Consider the following 20,980-nt stretch of genomic DNA (forward strand, 5'->3'; position numbering starts at 1 on the left):
GCTTCAGTAAGAAGAGGGAAAAAAAAATGCAAATTCAGGAAAAAAAGTACAAATTCAGGAAGGAGCAGATACCTTTTTAGTAGCAATGGAGGCGCAACTCTTACAAGATAAAGGGTACCTTGCAGAGTGTAGGACACGACTTTTTATTCCGATGGCTATAATACCCCGTTTCTGCAGTAACACGTAAAGGAAAGGGTCCTTTTCAAGCCGGCTACTGGGAGAAAACCGAGCCCGGCCCGCAGCCGGGCACGCCAGGCCCAGAGGCGGTGGGACCCCTCCCCACCCTGCGGGTTGCTGCCCCCAGGCCCGGAGCGGGGTGGTCGTGCCGGGGCGGGGGTAGGGGGTCACCCCACCGAGTCCCGCTCCGGGAAGGCCCCACCTGAGGCGTAGGGTGGGCACCAGCCGCCCACCCCCTCAATCGGCCGGGGAGCGCAGCACCGCCCCCGCACAGCCCCTCCTCACGGCCGGGGCGCCCGCCCCCCCCCCACGTCCGCGCAGCACCTGCCGCCCGCGCCGCGTGGCCGCACTTCTTATTTCTCTCCCCCTCCCCCCGCCCCCGCGGGCCGAGGGGGGTGTCCCTCACGCCCCCCCTCCCCTCCCCGCCGCCCACCCGCGCACGCGTGCGGGGCGGGGGGGTTGCGGCGCGCAGGCGCGGTGGGGCGCGCTCCGTCTGGCTGCCGCGCGCTCCCGGGCCGGCCGGCGGGAGGCGGGGTGAGAGCGCGGGGCCGCGGGAGCCGCTCCCCTGGCGGCCGGCGGGGGCCGAGGCAGCCGCGGCGGGGCCCTGCGGAGCTGCCCTGCGCGCCCAGCCCCCGCCCAGCCGGCTATTGTTCCCAGCCCGTCTCCGCCGGGGAAGTTTTGCCCGCGTCCCGGCTCCGCTCCCCGCCGGGGCGGGGCGGGGCGGGGCGGGGGGGGTGGGGGGGGACTGGGGCCCCTTTGTCGCCACCTCCCCGGCGTGCGGCGGCGGCCGGCGGAGGGGGGCCGGCGGGGGGGGGAGGGGGGCGAGGCTCAACATGATGGCGGCCGAGGCCGGAGGTGAGGAGGGCGGTTCGGTTACCTCAGCCGGGACGGCGGGAGCCGCGGCCGGCGCGGAACCGGGACACCACCCCGCCGTGTGCCGGGCTAAGGGGCCGGGGCCGCAGGGCCCCTTCCCGACCGGTTCTGGTAGCCTGGGCGCCGGCCCCCCGGGCGGCCCGGCATTGTGCTCGGTGCTGGGGCACCTGGAGCTGGGCGCGGGGCCTGCCTCCCCGGTGGCCGCCGCCGCCACGGCGGCCGGCCCGGGGCAGGGACCGGAGGCGGCCCGGGCCGCCGATTCCGGTACCGCCGCCTTCCCCCCGCTGCCGCCGCCGCCGCCGCCGCCCCCCTCGTCCGGGGGGCTGGGGACTGTGGACGAAGGCGACTCGCTGGATGGGCCGGAGTACGAAGAGGAGGAGGTGGCCATCCCGCTCAACGCGCCCCCCACCAACCAGTGAGTAGCCGCCGCCCCGCGGGGCCCGCCACACCCGGCCGCTCCCCCCCCACGCACCCCCGCAGCCTCCGCGGAGCGGGGCCGCCGCGCCCCCGCCTCACCCCGGCGAGGCGCGTGTGCGAGCTCCCGTGGAAGTCCCGCAGAAGTTTTGCGCCCCCCCGCCCCACCCGGTTCCGCTCCAGCAGGAAGGCTGCTCCGCCGGAGAGCGCCCGCGCCGGGAGCCCCGCTGCGGGGCCGGGGGCAGCCCCCTCGGCGGCCGCCGGGCAGCCCTGCCCTGTGCGGGGGGAGGGGGGCCGGGGGGGCGGCGGGCACCGGCCGCGGGGGCGCCAAGCCAAGCTGCCCGCCGTGGAAGGTGGTACCGGGGTCGGCTCCTGGGGACCAGCCGGGTTAGTTTTTTACAAGTTTTCGTAGCGATACTGCAGGCTGCCAGGAAGAGTGAGCTATTCCGGTTGTGGTTTAACTACCTGTTGGGGAGACTTTTCCAATCTCCGGTAGCGCTGTCGTCTTCTGTCTTAGAAGAGCAATTTTTTTTTTTTTTTCGAATAAAACCTAACAAAAATGCTGTCCACGGCATAATTCCCATCCCATGTCATCATTCTCCATTGCATTGCTTTATACTAAAGAAAACACAGTAATACTTCGCTTTTCCATTCCATACCCAAACATAGCTAAAGTGATGCACACGTGTTTGGCTTTTTCTTCAATTCAGGCAGCTGAAACATGGCTTTAAAATGAATTAAAAATCAGTCCTGTATTTTAAAGTGTTAGCAGAGAGGCAATCTTTATGAATAAAGTCTAACTGCTTTGCTGCTCAACCAAGGGGGGGGGGGGGGAACCCCCAAAATCTGTAAACCTACTGTTAGGTTTTATTACTCTTATCCATCCATTAGGCTAATCGTGATTCCTGCAGTGCTTGGTAATAGAAAGAATCCTACACTAGAGGCACACCAGTTCTGTGTTTATATTGTGTGAAATATAAGATCAGATAATGTTATATAGAGTTCATGTACTTAGTGAGTACTCTAAACAGCCTTAAAGCCTGCAGTTTACGTAAAGCACTCTCAAGCTTGTATGAGAACAGAAAATAGTCCTCAAGCATGTAAATGTATTCTCCCAAAAATCAAGTTGCTTCAAAGGCTTTGATTGGTTTCATCGCTATCTAGAAATACGTTGTTTCTAAAGTTACAGTGAGTATAGTCAATAATTTAGGGTTTTGAGGTACAGGGTGGCAGATGTATTCAAGAGATAGGTCAGAAAGTTAATCTGAAAACCCATCTGAATTTGGGTTCTTTTTTACATTCTCTCATAATCCCACTGTCACAGAGTTCCCTTCTGTGCTATTTCGCTTCACTGCTTCCAAGGTTTCAGGAGCAACTGCCATTGTAAGGAGGACATAAAATGTAACATTATAGGATTTCTTTTAAATTAATCTCTCTAACCTTGACAGGTTTCCTAGTAATCCTTTATTCTTTCAATTTCTGGACTTGTGGAAATTTGTAAATGTTAAGGCCTTGTTTTGTGAAGGCAGTGTTTGAATGGTCTTAAACTTGCAGAATTTCCTAATGAGCTAGAAATAGGATTAGGCAGGTTTGACAAAGGATAAGGAGGGAAATAGAAGCACATAAAAGAGAAGCTACTCCTTCAGTGTTGCATGCCAAGCCAGTGAGGTACAGAATTCTGCTCTTCTGATTTTCTCTCTGAAAGATCAGACTGCTGCTTCTGCTAAGACCTGGCTGAGTTGCTCAGAGAACTGAGGAAAAAGCCAGAAAGCAAGCTTTGTAAGAAGTATTTTTGGAAAGTGGGGTACTTACTTGTGAATAATTACCTGTTTGATGCTTGTCTAATTTCTACCATACCTAAATTCTGAGTGGATTTTACAGTCAGAACATTGTTTTGTAAGTCACGTGCAAGGGTGATGGTTAACTTTTCATGAAGGAAGATGTTAGATTTCTGACAAGGAGTACCAAGGAGTACATGCAAGGGAAGACTGCAGAGGCCCTGATTTTGTTTTGGTTGACAAGGTTACTTACCTGATTCAAACAAAGGGAACATCAAAGTTTTTGTAGGACCAGGGCGTAGCTCTGTAGTTAAATGTTCTTCTCTCGGAGATTCTTTAATACAGAAACATCCAAGAAATAAAATACGTTTAAAAAACTGATTTGGAAGTTCTTACCTCTCTATACTTAAGCTTTTTCTTTGTAATTTTATCCTTGGTGTGTGACTTTAACATAAAAGAAAGAATTAATATGGCTGGTTAAAATAATTAGAAGCCTTTTCCCCTTTTGTTTCTCATTTTATACAGCATCGGTTTTTACCATTTCAATTAAGTCATTTACATTTGCCATATGTCGGTAGTAAATTGTATCCTTTCAGTCCTGCTGTTTTATTCTGGAAGTGCCCTTTCTTTGCAGTCATACCATCTGCTTCTGCGGAGTTGAACTCTTGATTTATTACCAAAACCAAAGATCAATATTATCTATCATCTTACATAAGGAAAGGTCCAATATAAGTATATAAGAGCAATAATTGAACTTCTAATTTAAATTTGTGATTAAATTTATCCAGTTGAATGTGATTACAAAACTGCTGTTCCATTTGTTTAAATATCACTGCCAGCTCCACCCTTTCCCACTTCCTCCTAATTCATTCATTTTTTATAGGAGGCATGCAGGGTTGGCTTGATGGGTAATTCCACAACTCTGTCAAATGGTTTTCTTTCTTTGTCTTAATTGCTTGTAGTATATTACGTGTACATCAGAAATTGAGAGTGCTTGTCACTTCGGGCCTTGCTTTATGTGATAGAAATTTACTATTCTCCTGTATAAGAATGAAAAGGAATTATTTCTTTCGTAATAGTAACGACTCACTAGGCTTCTTTGCCTTCCCATGGACATGCATCACATTTCAGGATTTACGGAATGGTTGGTTACTGACTCCAGACAAATATCTGGTAAAAGTTGCTGCAAGTGTTTCCAAGTTCATACTCCAATGTCAGATTAGGCTTTTAAGTATAGAGTAAGATGAAGCTTTCTGCGTAAACTTAGACACTTTATCACTTTTTTGTCTCCTAACTTGTTTTGCCAATTAAAAAAAACCCAGAACAAACACAAAACAAAAAATTAGTGAGTTCCCGGTTTGCAAGTGTTAGGCCATAAAGATGTTGCAGACAAACACCTTTTTGTGTGTGTGTGTGTGTTTTAAACATGAATAAGTTTTGAAATAATGCATAGTTAACATTGTGGCTTTCACAGTAACTAACCTGAAGAGATGGGAAGTGAAGCAGATGCAAGTTCTGCACTTCCCATCAGGATGCTGTAAATATAGTTTGCTCAGGGTAGTCAGGATGTGTTCGTCTTAGCTAGCAAGCACCTAATACACTTTATTTCCTCTTCTCTTTTCCACATACCTAAGGAAGAGGGGAACTTGTCTTCTCATAGCCTGTTTTCTTTAACTTTCTAGCAGTGGGAGGTGATTGTTAGCATGTATCAGGTTCTCTGTATTCAAAAACTCAAAATCTCCGGGTAGGGTGCGTTTTTGTCTTTGATCTGGAGTGAAACTGACTTAAGGCTTGTCTGTTCTGTGTGTGTGTGTGTGTGTGGTTTTTCAGGAGCACAGCAGTAGCATGTTTATATAGTAGCTTAATGCTAGGTGGGAGGCACAGGATGCTAGAGAATAAAGTGGGCAACCCTGTGTTTGTGTTGGTCATTTTTTTCTGTGCTTTCTACCCCATTTGCAAAGCTTGCTGACAGGGGCTGAAACAGTGTAAGGAAATGGCTTCAAATTTAATGAATGAATGCTGTTTAACTTGGTTGTAACCAGCTGGATGTGGAATAGTTCAGTTGTTTATGTATTTGATTAAAAATCATATTTGAGACATTTATTATTGATCCTAGTATTACATTAAGGTGGCAGAAGCAGTTCCAATATATTCCAGCAAAACTGTCATTTTCATATGGTGTTTTTTGAGCGTGTTTATCAGTTTGAAATGGAAATCAAAATCAAAAGTTGAAATCAAAAGCTATGAACCATACAAACCCAAATAGGCTGTCAAAATACTGTCTGGTTGAAATACATCTTACCCAAAGCAGATATATTCTTACAGTCACTCTCGATGCCTGTTGAGGCAATGTAATAGTGAGAAAAGAGCTGAAGATAAAGAGATAGGTAGAGAAATATTAAATAAGCATGGATTGCATGAAAGTAGAACATTTTCCTACTTGAATGTAATGTGAAGTTTCTTCATGTGACTGTCAGAGGTGGTAGGTCCGGGGTTCTGCAGCAATTATTTCACTTACTCATGAAAAGGAATTTTTTCAGTTTGAATAATGGCTGAAGGCCCTTTTCCATACTGTTGAATGGATCTGTTGCACTGAAAACTGAGGGGAAATAATATTGGCATGTTCAGTTAGGTACTATATAAACAAAAAATTAAATGTAATGTGACTTGATTTTAAAATAGGCAGTTTCTTTTCTGTTCAGCAGTTAATATGGTTAGCAGGGAGACTTTTCTTTTTTAGATAATGGATTTTATTATTAATTCCTGTTCTCTGTGGAAGATGAACACCTTGTTTTTCTATAGCTGATGGGTAGTGTACTGGACAACATAGACCTCAATGTAAATCTGATTTTAGTTGTGGCCGAATGGGTGGTGGTAGAAGTGCTGTTCTTAATCGAATGGTTAAAAGTAGCAGAGCAAAATCATACCTAACCATATATGGGAAGCGAAGCAGTAAGTAAACGGACTGTGTTAGGTACATATATAAATGAAAGCTTCAGTTGAAGAAAACCAGAAGTGGAACAGCATTTGATGCCAGAAAAAGTTTGAGGAGGACTTTTCAGTAGTTCAGTCAATATTTCTAGTTAACATCAGATGATGTCATTTTGTTTAAACAGTGAATAGAGTCTCTTGACCTGCACTTTATCTAGTTTTTACTTTGTGTTGTATATTGACTCCCAGAACTTCAGTGTGGGATTTAAGCACTTCGTCTACTGGCCTGCCCTATTGAGAAGCATGAAACTGTGCCATACTTCCTTCACCTTTTCTTGTAATGTTTGTGGCCAGGGAGTGAGGAGAAACACTAAGTTTGCCAGTGAAGACATGGGTCTCTTCAGTGTAGGACCCCATCTGTTGATCCAGCCATATATTTCTAGGGCTCCTTATAGTACTTTTCCAGTTTCTCACATATCTTTTTCTCCTTTAACACCCCCACCCCCAAAATAATGGTATTTGCCTCACTGGTAGGCACAGTAGGAGGGAAGAGAAGGCATATTGTTTTAACATTGTCTTTGTGCTGCATATAAGTATTGCAGTAAAACAATTATTCATTCCTCTGTGTTCCTCCAGAGTATCGTCAGTACCAATAAAATGTGCTTGACAAGTTTTATATGCTTGTCCCGTTTTATGTACTTTTATGCAGGCAGTCTTTAGTACTTTTTTATTTTTATGTAAAATACCTGCTTTATCGCTCCAGAGCAGAAGACATTTCAGTTTTACATGAGTCTATCTTTAAATTGTATTTTGTGTTGAAGGTGATGGGGAGTAATCAGCGTGGATTTATGAGGGGGAAATTGTGCTTAACCAGCCTAACAGCCTTCTGCAGTGAGGTCATTGGCTCAGGGAGAAAGGGGGAGAGTTTACCTCAATTTTAGTAAGGCTTTTGACACAGTCTCCCATAGCCTCCTCATAGACAAGCTGACAGCGTACAGTTTAGATAAATGGACAGCGAGGCAGACTGAAAACCAGCTGAACGGCCAGGCCTAGAGGGTGGTGATCAGCAGCACAAAGTCCAGGTGGAGGCAAGTCGCTGGTGGTGTTCCTCAGGGTGTACCCAGGGGCCAGCCAGTACTGTTTAACATTTTGATTAACGACCTGGATGCTGGGACAGAGTGCACCCTTCCCAAGTTCACAGACAATGCAAGATTGAGAGGAGTGGCTAAAACACCAGGTGGCTGTGCTGCCATCCGGAGTGACCTGGACAGGCTGGAGAACTGGACTGCAAGGGATCTTGTGAAGTTCAACAATGGAAATTCAAAGCTCTGGCACAGGGGAGGAGTAACCCCAAGCGCCTGCTGGGGGCTGAGCAGCTGGAAAGCAACTCTGGGCATCCTACCGGACAGAGCCAGCAATACGCCCTCATGGCAAAGAAGGCTAACAGCGTCTTGGGCTGCACTGGGAGGAGCATTGCCAGCAGCTCGAGGGAGGTGGTCCTTCCCCTCAGCTCAGCACTGGTCAGATACATCTGGGGTGCTGTGTCCATTGCTGGACTCGCCAGCACAAGAGAGACATGGACTTGCTGAAGTGGGCCCGGTGCAGGGCCACCAAGATGAAGAAGGGTCTGGACCATCTGTCGGACAAGGGGCAGCTGAGACAGCTGGGACTATTCGGCGTGGAGAAGAGGAGGCTCGGGTGGGTCTTGTCTATATGTATAAATACCTAATGGGAGGGAATGAAAATCAGGGAGTCAGGCTATGCTCAGTGATGCCCAGTGACAGGGCAAGAGGCAATGGAAGCAAACTAAAAAACTTGAAATTCTACATGAAAAAAAAAGACGCCTTTTTTATGGTGGGGTGTGTGTGTGTGTGTGAAACAGTGACAATATTGCCTGGAGCGGTTGAGGACTCTCCATCATTGGAGATGTTCATTACCCAACTGAGCATGGCCCTTAGCAGCCAGCTGTAGCTGACACTGCTTGAGTGGGGCGGCAGGGGGAAGGCTGAACTTATATGATCCCCGTTGTTCACTTCCAGCTTAAATGAATCTGTATATGTATAAACATACTGTTTATAGTTGAGGATCAGTGTGTTGCAGGACCTATTTGCTGGAAATTGTTACTTGAGGTAGGCAGGAATAACATCAGAGACAGTAGCCAATAGGGAAGACTGAAGGAAGGTACAAGAAATTCTTAGGTTGGTAAACAGGATGTTTCATTATTTTCTATGTAGGCAGATATAATTTCTGCTGGAAAAGCTCAAGAATTTGCCTTTTTAACAAAAAGGAAAATTTTTAAAGTAGCTAACAGTGCTGTTTAAATATTTAGTGATTTTGCTTTAGAGATCTATCTTTTCCTTCTAAGAAATATTTTTATTACAATGTATGTAAACCAGTGTTGCTAAATGCTGCAGTCGTATTTCAGGAACAGACTGTCGAGGTCTCCAGGATGCTCATTTTACCCAGCCAGTGTTCTTGTATGTTAGTAGTCTGACTGTTATGATGATCAGTACATAAAAAAGTCATCTTTATCTTCAAATTTGGGTATTTTCAGCTGCTTCTCAGGCCAACTTCATACCAAATCAATTACTTTTGTTAGGGTTTCCTTTTTTGTTAAACTGAAGTAGTAATACTTGTTAATCTCAAGTGCTAATTGGTCTTCCGTAAGTATACCGTTTCATCGGGGTTGGAATATACAGAATCATAGAACCATAAAATAGTCCAGGTTGGGAGGGACGTTGGAAGATCATCTGGCCCGACCTTTTGTTGGGAAAGGGAGTGCAGTGGAGATTATCTAGCAGCCTGTTCAATCGCATCTTGGAAACCTCCAGTGAGGTTTTCTCTGTCACTGAGGAGGCTGTTCCAGTGAGTGATGTCGCTGTAAAAAGCATTTAACTACTGCAATACCATGATGAGGTCCCCCTGAGCCCTCTCTTCTTCAGGGAGAAGACGCCTAACTCAATCTTTTCTCACAGGGGAGGTTCTCCAGCCCTTTGATCATCTCATGGCCATCCTCTGGTTCCTTTCCAGTCTGTCTGCATCTTCCTTGAATTGTGGGGAGCAGAACTGGACACTGTACTCCGTGCACAGCCTGACAGCTGGGTAGAGTGGGATGATCGTGTCTCTGTCTCTGGTAGCAGCGCCCCTGTGGATGCAGCCCAGGGTCCGATTTGCCTCCCTTGCTGCAGCAACATGCTGCTGATTCGGGTTCATCTTGCTGGGGCTCCCAGGTCCCTCTCAGCAGGGCTGCTCCCCAGCCCCACACAGATTCCACCCAGCCGGGACTAGGCTCTTTGGTCACCCCAGGTGCAGGACCTTGCACTTGTCTTAACTGTTAAAATTCATACTGCTCTTGCTAGCCCACTCTTCCAGCCTGCTGAGGTCCCTCTGTAAGATGGCTCACCCTTCTGACGTGTCCACCTTGCCACCCAACTTGGTGTAAACAATCTTGTGGGGGAGTTTTCAATCCCATCATCCAGCTCATTTATGAAGATGTGGAACAGCATGGGGTCCAGTATTGGTCCCTGGGGGACCCCGTTTGTGAGAGGCTGCCAGCCTGAGTAACAAACCACTGATCACCACACTCCAAATGCAGCTGTGGGCCAGTTTCCTACCTGCCTTGTGGACCACCCATCCAGTATGTATCTTGCCAGGTAATGTTAGTGTTGAGATGTTAGCTGTGTGTAATTGTATTTGAAGAAGTTGAGTATGTAACTACATTTAAAACATTACAGTGTTCTGTTAAGAATTACTGTCATTAGTTCAGCAGGGGTGGGCAGATTATTTTCTTATTAATATCTACTCAGAGATATTTGGGCATAGGTTTCTTCTAGGAAATTCCCCTTGTAGAGTACACTGGTTTCTTTTCTGGAGTGGTTTCCAGAAACCACCTATGTTTAGCCAACCTTATCAAAGGTTGGAATAACATGGCAATTCTGTGTAGATTTGTGTTAAGAGGTTTTTCTAAAATTTTGGTCTTTTTTTTTTTTTAACTTATGATTTTAAGTCCACCTCTTGCTTTCTGTAAAATTGCATGTATGTATGTAAGTGTTCACCTGCAAGTAGGAGATGCACAAAAGGATATTCTGTCTGTGTCTTACTCATTGGGTTTTGTATGGTTATTATAAATAAATTGCATCATCTTTTTCTATATATCAAATTTAAGAGTAACCATAAATCCATTCCATTTTTTATATTGCCATCTATTAGTAGAGTAACACTGGAGACATTACAGGATTCAACCTTGAATACTTGCTTAATGTGGAAGATTAAGGAATTGCTGGCATTACTGAGTTCAAAAACACCTTTTCCTCAGATTTTTGCTTGCATAGATTTTTGTGCTTTCTAAGCATCTGGGAAGAGATTTTTTTAATTTTTTTTTGTTCTTTCTACTCCTTTGCAATAAAAGGGATGCTGGAGAAATATCTTTATTCCTCCAAAAGCAGGATATTACCGAACCTCTGTAGCAGTTGTCTTGTTCTATATTCAAGACTAGAAACAGGTTTTTTTTCTTAGTTGTCCACACAGTTCTTACACAACAAATCCAACAGCGTGATGTGAATTGTTCCTAGTGCATGTGGGAAGTACTGGACATCTTTTAATTCAAGCATTGTACCCATCTTTGATTTCTAGTGTATAACTGTCACGGTTTGTTGTTAACAGAAGCAGTTACTTATCCATGGCTCCGATGCAGCTCTCTAGAGAGGCATTCCAGCTTGAAGGGGAGGTGAGAGTGGAGCACAAAACAAAAATCTGTGCATCCTTAGAGATGGTGAGGTGCGAGGAGGGGGGGAAGGTGAGGGAGCCCGTGTTACATTTAATGAGGTTAATGGCAGACAAGATGAATATCATCTTAGAAATGCCTTAATTATTGCCAAAGAGTGTCTGCTGATCTGTGTAGGAGTATTAACATTGTTTCTGTAGTAGTTACTTTCTAGTTCAAACAGAAAAAGGCCTATTTTTGACCCTGAGGGCACAAGTAGGCAGCATTTAAAAATGGGAAGTTTCTTGCTAAAAACTTTAATGAGTTCCAGAATTCATTTCCTAAGCTGATCCTTCAGTAAGAAAATGCAAGCTGTTCCAAGAGCTATTTTTCAGCCAGTTTAGCTGTATTTCACCTGCTTATTGGTGGTTCTCACAAAAATGAGATAGGCACTCTTCAGTAAATGTATATCAGGTAGGATTGAAAGAAATCTTTTGGCTATGTTGGCTATTATGCTGTCGTCACATCTCTGTCTCCTTTAAAGCTTATGTCATTGTTTGTTACAGCAATTGAAACTTCTAGAACCTTTCTTTCCTTAGTGAAGTTATTTAAATGTATGCATTCTTGACTGTATGCTTATCTTGCTCTTTCATCTCTGCATAGTCTTTTTGTTAAGGTGTTAGGAGGTTTTTGGCTGATCTGTTTTGGTCTAGGCCAGAGCTGGTGTAGACTTTGCTGAAAGTGTTTTGACAGCATTTTTTGGAGGTGTGTGCAGGTCCCAAAGTTAACAGGTTGGCACAGCTGGTGTACTGAGGAGTGCCTGTGGTAGTGACTTTCCACATTAGTTGGCTGGCTCCTACTCTTGAAGTGCAGCATGGTTCAGTTTTCCACATGCTGTTTGTAAGGGGTTTTGGAACAGTCGAATGAGAAAAGCAGAATTATTCTTCATTACACTTACTTGGATGTGTTTAAACGCATTGTACTGCCTCTTAGAAAAAGGAATAGGGATATAAAAGAAATAAAACCCCCTCCTTCCCTTTTTCTAGTAGAGTACACAACAATTTCATGCACATTGGATGCAGAACACTTAACTTGGCTTCAAGTTTGTTCCAGCTCTTGTTTCATTATCTTAAAGGTGCATCCAGTATCATAGTTGATACATATTTGCAAAGAGCTTTTTCTGGCAGGAAGTTTTGTGATGTGGAGAACTGCAAGGAGGTGGTCAGAAATTGGTAACTACTGAACAGTAACTAACAAGACAGAAGAAGGATCTAAATTTAGTGAAGTCTCTGTGAAACTGACCTTGATTTAATCTCTACAAATAATGTACATGAAGGAAGTAATGCAGCCTTACAAATCTGACAGAGATGGGGCATAAAGTATTAAAAGGCAGAGTCAGCACAAAAATGGTAAAACTAAGAATGTCTTTTTAGGCTGAGAGAAACTGTAGGACTGAAATGAAACTTGAATGAAATAGAAGTCTTTAGATGGAAAGCTTGAGGGATGCTGGTTGGTGTTAACAGGTTAAGAAGAAACAAATAATAACAGGATACTTTGTTGTGGCTTTTTTTTCCCCTCTGTGTTCATGAAACTGTACTTGAGATTTCTGTGCGCCCTTTGAAATTGAGGATTTTCCCAGTTCAAGACAATCAGCTTTGCTCTCTTTCACTTCTAATAGGAACAGAGCTCACATAGTCTCAGGCGGTGGTAACACGAATCTGTAATGTGTGAAAGGTACTAAGGCAGTGACTGAATTGGTGGGAGGGGAGCACTGACCGTGACTCCTAGAAGTCCTCTGTTTGCTTTATGGGTTTTGTTGAAGCAGCAGAGTATGGCTAACAAGAGCTTTGAGTGAAGTGGATGTGGCGTTTGACTCTTTTTTTTTTTTTTTTTTTTTTTTTTTTTTCCTGTGCACCATAGCTTTTTCTAGATGGAAATAGGGAGGTCTGCAGCTATTATCAACATCTACATTTTTGTTCTAGGTTGCTGAGAAACACTTTTACTCCCCTTCAGTACTTTCTCCTACATTCCCTCCTCCCAAACCTACTGTGTTCCTAAGTAAAAACTGCAGTATACTGTACCAGCAGAATCCTTCTATAGAACAACAAAGCTTTGTAGTATTTGCTTTTCCCACATGAAAAAAGGAAATATGTAAATAAAAGGTTTTGGTTGAACAATGTGACATGCTTACACACACAATAGCAGCTGCCTCCTTCCAGATGGTACATTCACCATCTGCTACCTCTTTGTGAACAGCCTGTGCCTTGCATGGACCTTGCGGTGTGTCCCACGTTGGGGGCCAGAAGTCCTGTTACTGTACCATGAGCTTGCTGAAGCGATGCAGCGTAGTTGTGTTCCTGCCCACAGTAGAAATTGCTGGCTAGGCCTGATGAGGCTGGTGTGACTGTATGTCTGGTACGCAGCATCTTCCATGGAGCCAAGGAAAATCAAGGCGCTCTTGCTTGCAGGCCAGAGGTAGCAGCTCTAACTGCACTGCAACTCATTTAATGAGTTTTATGACTTGGCTTATGGCTGTCAGCCACATGACGTGGCTGTGGCTGTAGTGTAGGGGACCATTCTTCTGCACAGCTGTATGTCACTTGTGTGGATGTATGAGCTGTTTGTGGTGTTACTGTGTCTGCGTTCTGCTGTTTGCTGTAATTAAGATTGTGATACCATAGGGTTGGAGTTTTGAACGTGGTTTTGATTTAAACTGGCAGATGAGATAATATTCTTGTGTAGCTTCTGACTGCTTTGTGAAACATAGAACTCTATTATTGGTATTCTCTTAGAAGCAAAATAAAGAGCCGTTTTACAAGTTTGTTACAGCAGTTAAATGGGTGGTCATGGAACCAACCACCTAAATTGTGATCTATAGCTGGTAAGACATTTGTTTAACTACTCCATAACATTCTGTTGCAAGGATACTTGCATCTTCTCTTTTAATGCATTTCATAATAGCTATTGTATTGTCAGGGCACTAGCACTGATTCAGAATGTCATTTAATTATGTTTGCTCAAAACACTGTGAAAATGGTGGATTGTCTGCATTTTAAAAAGTTGCAAAGTTAATGTTATAAATACAGAAGTGTTCCTAGGTCTGACTAGGCAAGCAAGCAGAGGTGACTGATGAGAAATGATAAGGATATTGTCTTTGGCAATGATAGAGGATATGTATCTAAGTGGTAGCGAGTTATGGTTTTGAGTGCATGCATTTGTTAAGTCACAGCCACAGGGACAATTTTATATTTACAAGCAGCTAGGCAGGCTTTTTTATTTCATACCTTCCTATCCAAAGCTTAACTCCTTTCATGAGACTCGTAGTGCACTGTAGGTAGGACTCCCTTTTATGTGTGTTCAGACACTGTATTTGATGTAAATCAAGAGGTCTGGTTAAGCATTGCTTCTGACTGTGACCACATTAAACTTGCATCTGTTACGCCTGCAAAATGCTGAAGTTGTTACCTTGACCTATAAAACTTGAAATGGTGCACAGCTTCTGAAGAGAGAGAGGTGGTTTCTTCTGATACACTTTTTCAGAAACGCCAAACTCGGGCATCATAGAAATACCTGACTGAGGGTTAAAGCCAGAAGATCTGGAATTTATTTTATTTCAGAATTGATGATAGCCTGGTCCTGTCCTTCAGTATTCCGCATTCTTTATTCTCTGATGAAATTATGATGAGTAGGGCAGGTTCTGTAGTTTAGTTGTTCCTGTTGTACTTTTCTTTGGATAACGTTGGATAGATCTTCCTTTATAAATGATAATACAGCATAAGAGATCTTAACATAACCCGTATGAATTTGTGCTCAGTATATTACCCAGTATTCACATCATAGATCTATATGGATGTATTTCAAAGGAAAAAAAATCCCACAACCTTTCAACAGAAGTATTTTTTTTTTAAATAATGCCACTTCTTAATTGTGCACTTGACATCCTTAAATCAGACTGAGTACAGCATTTTTGTAAAGTAGTCTTTACTATTTGCTGTCAAACTACTTGAAGATGATGACACAAGTGTATCTTCTTATAATAGTGAGACCAGGTGATAGCTGGATGAAATATAAGATGTGCACTTCTAACAATGAAGTCCTTCAACAGTGTTATACTGTATATTGCTTGAAAAAAGTGGTTCCAATGTTTGAAATAGTGCTTGAAAAAGTTTGGTCTAGTTACCAAACTGCTCTCTGGAAAAGCACAGTTATTTCTCGACAAGCATTTTGCATACTCTGATGATGTCTTAGAGCTTGTACTTAATTAAGTGTGTATCCTGTTTTTTAAAGATGCGTACTATCTGCAGGGGCTTCCTGAGGATACTACTTGAGCTGTTTTCTGCTGTCATTGCCCAATATTGACTGCTTTGCTGCCATTTGTATCTTCCTGTCGGTTGGTAGTTAAATTCGGTGTTGATACTTATTTCTGTATCTAGTGATACAGAGTAACTGTACATAGCACTAGTGCATAGTAAGCTGTAAAACTCAGTATTATTTTCTATCAGCTGTTAATATTTCAAGTATGTGCTCAGTGACACTGAATTTAATTGCACTTTGAAGTTAACTAGATACTTTTGTTTCAGAAAACAAATCTTTTCTGAAATGGTAGAGCAAATAATTTTTAACCCTGTTTATACTTTACCAGGTAATATACGTCTTCAATTAGGCTTGATATGAAACTCTTGAATGGGTGAGAATATAGCTATAGCCTGTTCAGCATTTAAGGAAGTGATCTCCAATATGTGGGATATGTGTGTGTCTGTGTGTATATATATATATGTCTGTACACACACGCACACGAATATTTCGCTGTCACTGGCACAGAGGGTGTCCTCTTTGTTCAAAGCTTGTGGTCTTAAAACTGAAGCACCAAAGTTTGTGTTGTTATTGCAAGAAATCCTGATCCCTTAACAGAAAAGTTGAATGGTTTGTTTGCAAGTAATTGGGTATTTTTGTTTTCCTAGTGTATTTTTTTCTCAGTAATTTGCATTCTTATTAACACTCTGACCTTCCCCATTTTGAGTTTGGCATTGCAATGCAGTGTGTCTCTCAATAGAGTTAAGATTATTTTTCTCAAGTGGGTGATAAATAGGAACAAATAAAAGCTTAGTGAACCTATTGTTAGTTTAAAATAGGCTTCATGGAATGTTGGTTTCAAAGAATTTCTTCATTAGGAAAGTTTCTTGGGTCTCTGGGGAGTTTCTTACTTTGTCAAAGTTGGCCTGTCCATAACAGCAAAGCCCAGTTGTGACATGTGCTGGGAATGAACGAACTCGGGTTTCAGCCATGCTGTGCACACTCACAAGCAGGATATTTCATCCTAGGTATGTCAAAATAGACGATCTTGATTTTGTTTCACTTCCTAAAGGATTATCCTGGTAGGGGTAGCGTGATACTCTTTTTTTGCATGCCATGTTTAAGCAGCAAGTTTCTGTCTGTGAGGCTGCCTTGCTCTGGAATGGGATGAGACAGGATCTTGCTAAAAGTGCTGTATGTTGTACAGACATAACAGGGCTTTTTCTGGTTTAACTTGTTTTGATCAGGATGAGGAAGAGAAGCAAAGGAGAGCTATACTAGCAAGCACACGGCTTTGCCAGGGTAAACAGTATCTGTGCTGGTGCTGCTTCTGCTGGTATACATGTTTATCAGTTTAGTCTGATTTTCATTCTGATAAAAGCTCTCAAAACTTTTGCTTCTAGTTCATAGAGAAGAAAAGCTTCTGGTCTAAAATGCTTCAGATTTTATCAACAGCCCGGTCTTTCTGGTTTTGGGTTGTTTGGGTTTTTTTTTTAACTGTAATCTGTGTAATTTTTGGTATGTGTGCATATATTCGCTCGGTCATTTACATATCTCTTCCAAATTGCATTTTTGTGACTCTTACAAGATGTGTGAACTATTAGAACTAAAAGGCAAATGGTGTGAAGAGGTAAAGGATTTAAATTGTCTAAAACAGTGGCTGTATGGGAGCTGATGTTTTCTCAAGTGTAGAAATCAAAGGTTGAAATAAGCACAGTTAGTTGATGGGTGTAGAGCTAATGAATTGTTACAGCATGTAGCTCTGGAACATGCTGTGGCTTTGTGAAGGTGATGAGAACAATGCTTGGCTTTCTATTGAATGGTGCACTCTGTTGCTGCCTTTTTTTCCTTTAAAACCTAATACTTGATCATTTGAAATAAAATGAGTGTTCTAACAAAAGCTGTGTAAATAAACAGAGGTAAGGTGAGTGAATGCTTCAATGGTAACAGTCTAACCTTTACTTTAGACTGAAGTGTTCCTTTGTCATATTGTTTTTAATTGATGGGATACCCATTGTGATTAGGAAAGAATGTTTTGGGGTTGGATGGTGGTCTGGTGGCTGCTGTCACTCCAATTCAGTGCAGGCTTTGCTACAGCAGTCTGTGTCAGCTGAGAAGCAGGTTGTTACAATTAACTTCTCAAGAACTGAAGTTCATGTAGGCTTAAAATCCAACAGTCTTCTGAGTCAGATCACTCACCTCTGTTTCTGTTTGTTTAAAATAGGCAAACTAGGAAGGATAGAAAAGCTGATGATACGTATAGACCTTCCGTCCCCTGGGGAGGTGGTTTGTTGGGAGAAGCAGAAAAATCATGCTGTCTTAGAAATACTGTTTATTGGAAATAAGTAAACTGGGAGGTTGAACATGTGAAGATGGGATAACTGAAACAAAGGTTAGGAGTTACATCGGTTTTGACTGAAAGCTTTTGTTAGTCTCATAGATCTATTCTGTGAGAATAAACAAAAACATTAAGTTGTAAGGATGCTCATTGTTACTTTCTTTCAGGTGGTATCATGGAAAACTCGACAGAACAATTGCGGAAGAACGTCTTAGACAAGCAGGAAAACCTGGGAGTTACCTTATTCGAGAGAGTGATCGGAGACCAGGTTCATTTGTGCTTTCATTCCTTAGTAAAACAAATGTCAATCATTTTAGGTGAGAATTAAATGATTTATTTTAAAATACTGTAATTATTTATTTTGGAGTTTAGAACATAATAGAGTACAAACAGAAAACAATCATCGTTTGACAGTTGAATATTTTTGACTTTATTTTTGCATGGTACAGCTTTTTACTTGTGTTTGTTTTAAAATATGCTGCTTAAAAATTACTTTCTAGGCTAAAGAACAGAAATGTGAGGAAACCAACAACATCTGGATAGAGAAGCCTGTCTAAAGTGGTTGTGAATAGACTTAAAGAAACATGCAGGTTTCATTGGTCAGTCAAGGAGATTGTTTTGAGTCTGTTCCATAGTAGCCATTGCAGCTCACAGGACATACTTAAAGTGCTAGTATATGTGGTTGCTTCCTTAATGTTGAGTGGCACTGCCCCCCACCCCCCAGAAAAAAAAACCCCAAAACCAAAAAACAAACCAACACCAAAAAAACCCAAAAAAACCCAAAAAACTAAGAAGAAACAAAGAGATAATGTATTTAATAATCCGAAGGCTTGCTGGAAACAGCTTTCAGCGTGTATTAGAATTAGTTGTTCTAAATACAAACAGTTGTATCCAAAGTCATAACTAGGATTATTTTACCATTGCCAGACTGTGTACGTCAGTAAGTTCATTTGTTCTTATGTTGAATCAGATGTATTCTGAGAAGAGCTTGAAGGTTAATCAGCAAGTGGAGTGCTGCAGTGTAATGTTGATCTTTACAAAATAGGAGAGCAAATGTCTCTTCAGCAGTAAATGATATCTATGTCAGTTGTCTTGGTAGCAACAAACAAATTCAAAGCAAATTCTTCAACTTCTGAAAGTGAGAGTTATCCAGAATAGCAACGTATGAGCCACTGCGTGCATGGTTTGCAAATGTAGGGACTTTTTGGTTGCATCTGATGTGTGATGATATGTGGTTGAGAGGTCCTGATCTCCCATTGACATGAAGGCATAATTGTTTTAAGTGCAGACAATATAGCACACAAATAGTATCTCATGTTTGCATCTTGCCACCTGAGCTATCAATTTCAGCTTCTCAGCTATACTGATACTTGTTTGGGAACAGGCTACTGTGTAGCAGTAACAGACAAGTAAATTGTGCTAATACTTGGGTTTCCAGTGCTGTTTTAGAGTCCTGGGTCAATTTTTAATAACTTCTCCTTTGAAGCCAGTATCGGACAATTGACTATTGGTTCATGCCTAGCATAAGTGTGTTTCTGGCATCTCAGGTAGAAAATAGTCTAATGATTTCCGATTTGCTAAGGAAAAGGTCCTTACAATATTTTCAAACCTTAAAGCATCTTTCATTCTGAGATCCATGGAACACATAGAGATAAATAACCAGAGGGAATTAATTTAAGTTAATAGTGTTTGTTCTTCAGAGACTGGACATGTTTACAGTTTCGTTCTTTGACTGCCAAATACATATTTTTGTTTGTGATTATATAGGCAACTGTTACACTCGAGAACATTGTCAACCTCAAGAATGGCAGCCCTAAATTCCAAGCAAATATAGGGACAGGTCTCCTATGTTCCACAAAGTAGAAATGCTGTTTCCACCAAAGCTTGATCTTTGCCAGTTGCAGCCTATCAGCAATGCCTGGAACTTCATTGCTAAAGATGTCCCTCATTTTTTGCATTAAACTTTCCTTAGATTTCTGTGCAACTGAAACCCCAGTGTTTTAGGTGAAAGTTTCTTAAGCTCTTTTAATTCTGTTGGTGCCTGTTGAAAGCTCCATACAGACATATGTGCTCATGCAGCATATCATTGATTTGTACCGTATGAATCTGCCAAAATGAAGTCTTCTTTCACTGAAGTGTTACCTTTTTTGGTGAGCCAGTCATGCAAAAACTTTGAAGGAAAATATTTACCTTTTAATCTTCTCCTTCAGAATTTTCTTTGGTTACAAAAGTCTTTCTGTGTTTGCTAGCTCAGTGTTCTGAAGAAAGGTTTCATTTAAGCTTGTTGAGGTAATAATCGGAAACACTAAATTTCATTTAGAACTTAATGTCTATGAAATGATTTACCAAGGAATCTTAAAAGAAAATATTCCAAAAGATTTAGCCTATGTCCTTAAAGTTTTTTTACCTTATTTACAAAAAATTGTTTACTGGCTACCCTTGCAGTGCTGTGTGCTTAAAAAATTCAATCTCTGAGGATTGATCTTTGTATGCATGTTACATCGCTGTTTGGGAGAAATAATTTAGTATGAAGAAATGACTGTGAAGGAAGACTTTTTGGGAGGAATGTATCAGAATAATGACCTGCTAAAGAAAAAGAGTAAAATTGGAAGAAACCAATAAATAGTGTCCTCATTTGGGATGAAGAATAAGTTTCTTGGCAATTAAATGGTTGGGGTTGTTAAATTCGTATAAGCCTGTCATGAAAGGTGTATATCTTGGATGATACAAGTAATAATGCTGTTGTGTCTGTTAGTGCATTATTTTAGTTTTTCAGGACACCCACAATTGCATTTTCCTGTTTTAATTTCATTTCATAATTCTGACAAATGAACTTGCTTTTTTTGTGAATCAGCACTTCCTTTAGAGTCTTAAAATACTGCTGTATCATGCAATACATGTCTGCAGTTTTTAATGAAATATGTCATTAGCTAAGATGTAGTTACATATTTATAGAGAGCTTGTAATACTGCATTTTGCTGAATGTAGATACCGCTTTAAAAATTAAACATTATTCTAATTTACTTTTTCTTAAAAAAATGCCAATAAATAAATCAGTAGAAAAAGTTTTCTTTATATCAAGATTCTTATTTTTATTAACAGGATTATTGCCATGTGTGGAGACTATTACATTGGTGGACGTCGTTTTGCTTCACTCTCAGACCTAATCGGTTATTATAGTCATGTGTCCTGTTTGCTGAAAGGAGAAAAGCTCTTATTTCCAGTAGCACCTCCAGAGGCAAGTAGTAAAATTTTTAAATGTCATTTACTTGAATGTTAGTAACTTTAACCAGCAGTTTTCTTTGCAAAAAGGATTGCAGAAAGTTTCGTGTAGTTCTGCACAGGCTCAGCATATGTTGTAATATAAGGAATATAAAAATGCATTCTTACTGATACAAAGTAATAATTACAAAAAAATAATTATTGCTATGTAATAAAAATGTGTAATGAGAAGGCTGTATGTCAGGTGTTGCA

General features: G+C 42.1%; 1 protein-coding gene across 1 annotated transcript in view; it reads left to right on the forward strand.

Moving 5' to 3' along the window:
* The first annotated feature begins 976 nt into the window (after positions 1–976).
* RASA1 (RAS p21 protein activator 1) overlaps positions 977–20,980 on the forward strand; it is a 67,585-nt gene continuing 47,581 nt past the window's right edge. Inside the window, exons 1-3 of the mRNA XM_055790461.1 lie at positions 977–1,465; positions 17,674–17,823; positions 20,609–20,744. Coding sequence (XP_055646436.1) covers positions 1,011–1,465; positions 17,674–17,823; positions 20,609–20,744 — 741 coding nt within the window. The 5' untranslated portion in view covers positions 977–1,010. The remainder of the gene's footprint in view (positions 1,466–17,673; positions 17,824–20,608; positions 20,745–20,980) is intronic.

This window comes from Falco peregrinus, chromosome Z, assembly GCF_023634155.1.
Source record: "Falco peregrinus isolate bFalPer1 chromosome Z, bFalPer1.pri, whole genome shotgun sequence".
Classification (NCBI taxonomy): Eukaryota; Metazoa; Chordata; class Aves; order Falconiformes; family Falconidae; genus Falco; species Falco peregrinus.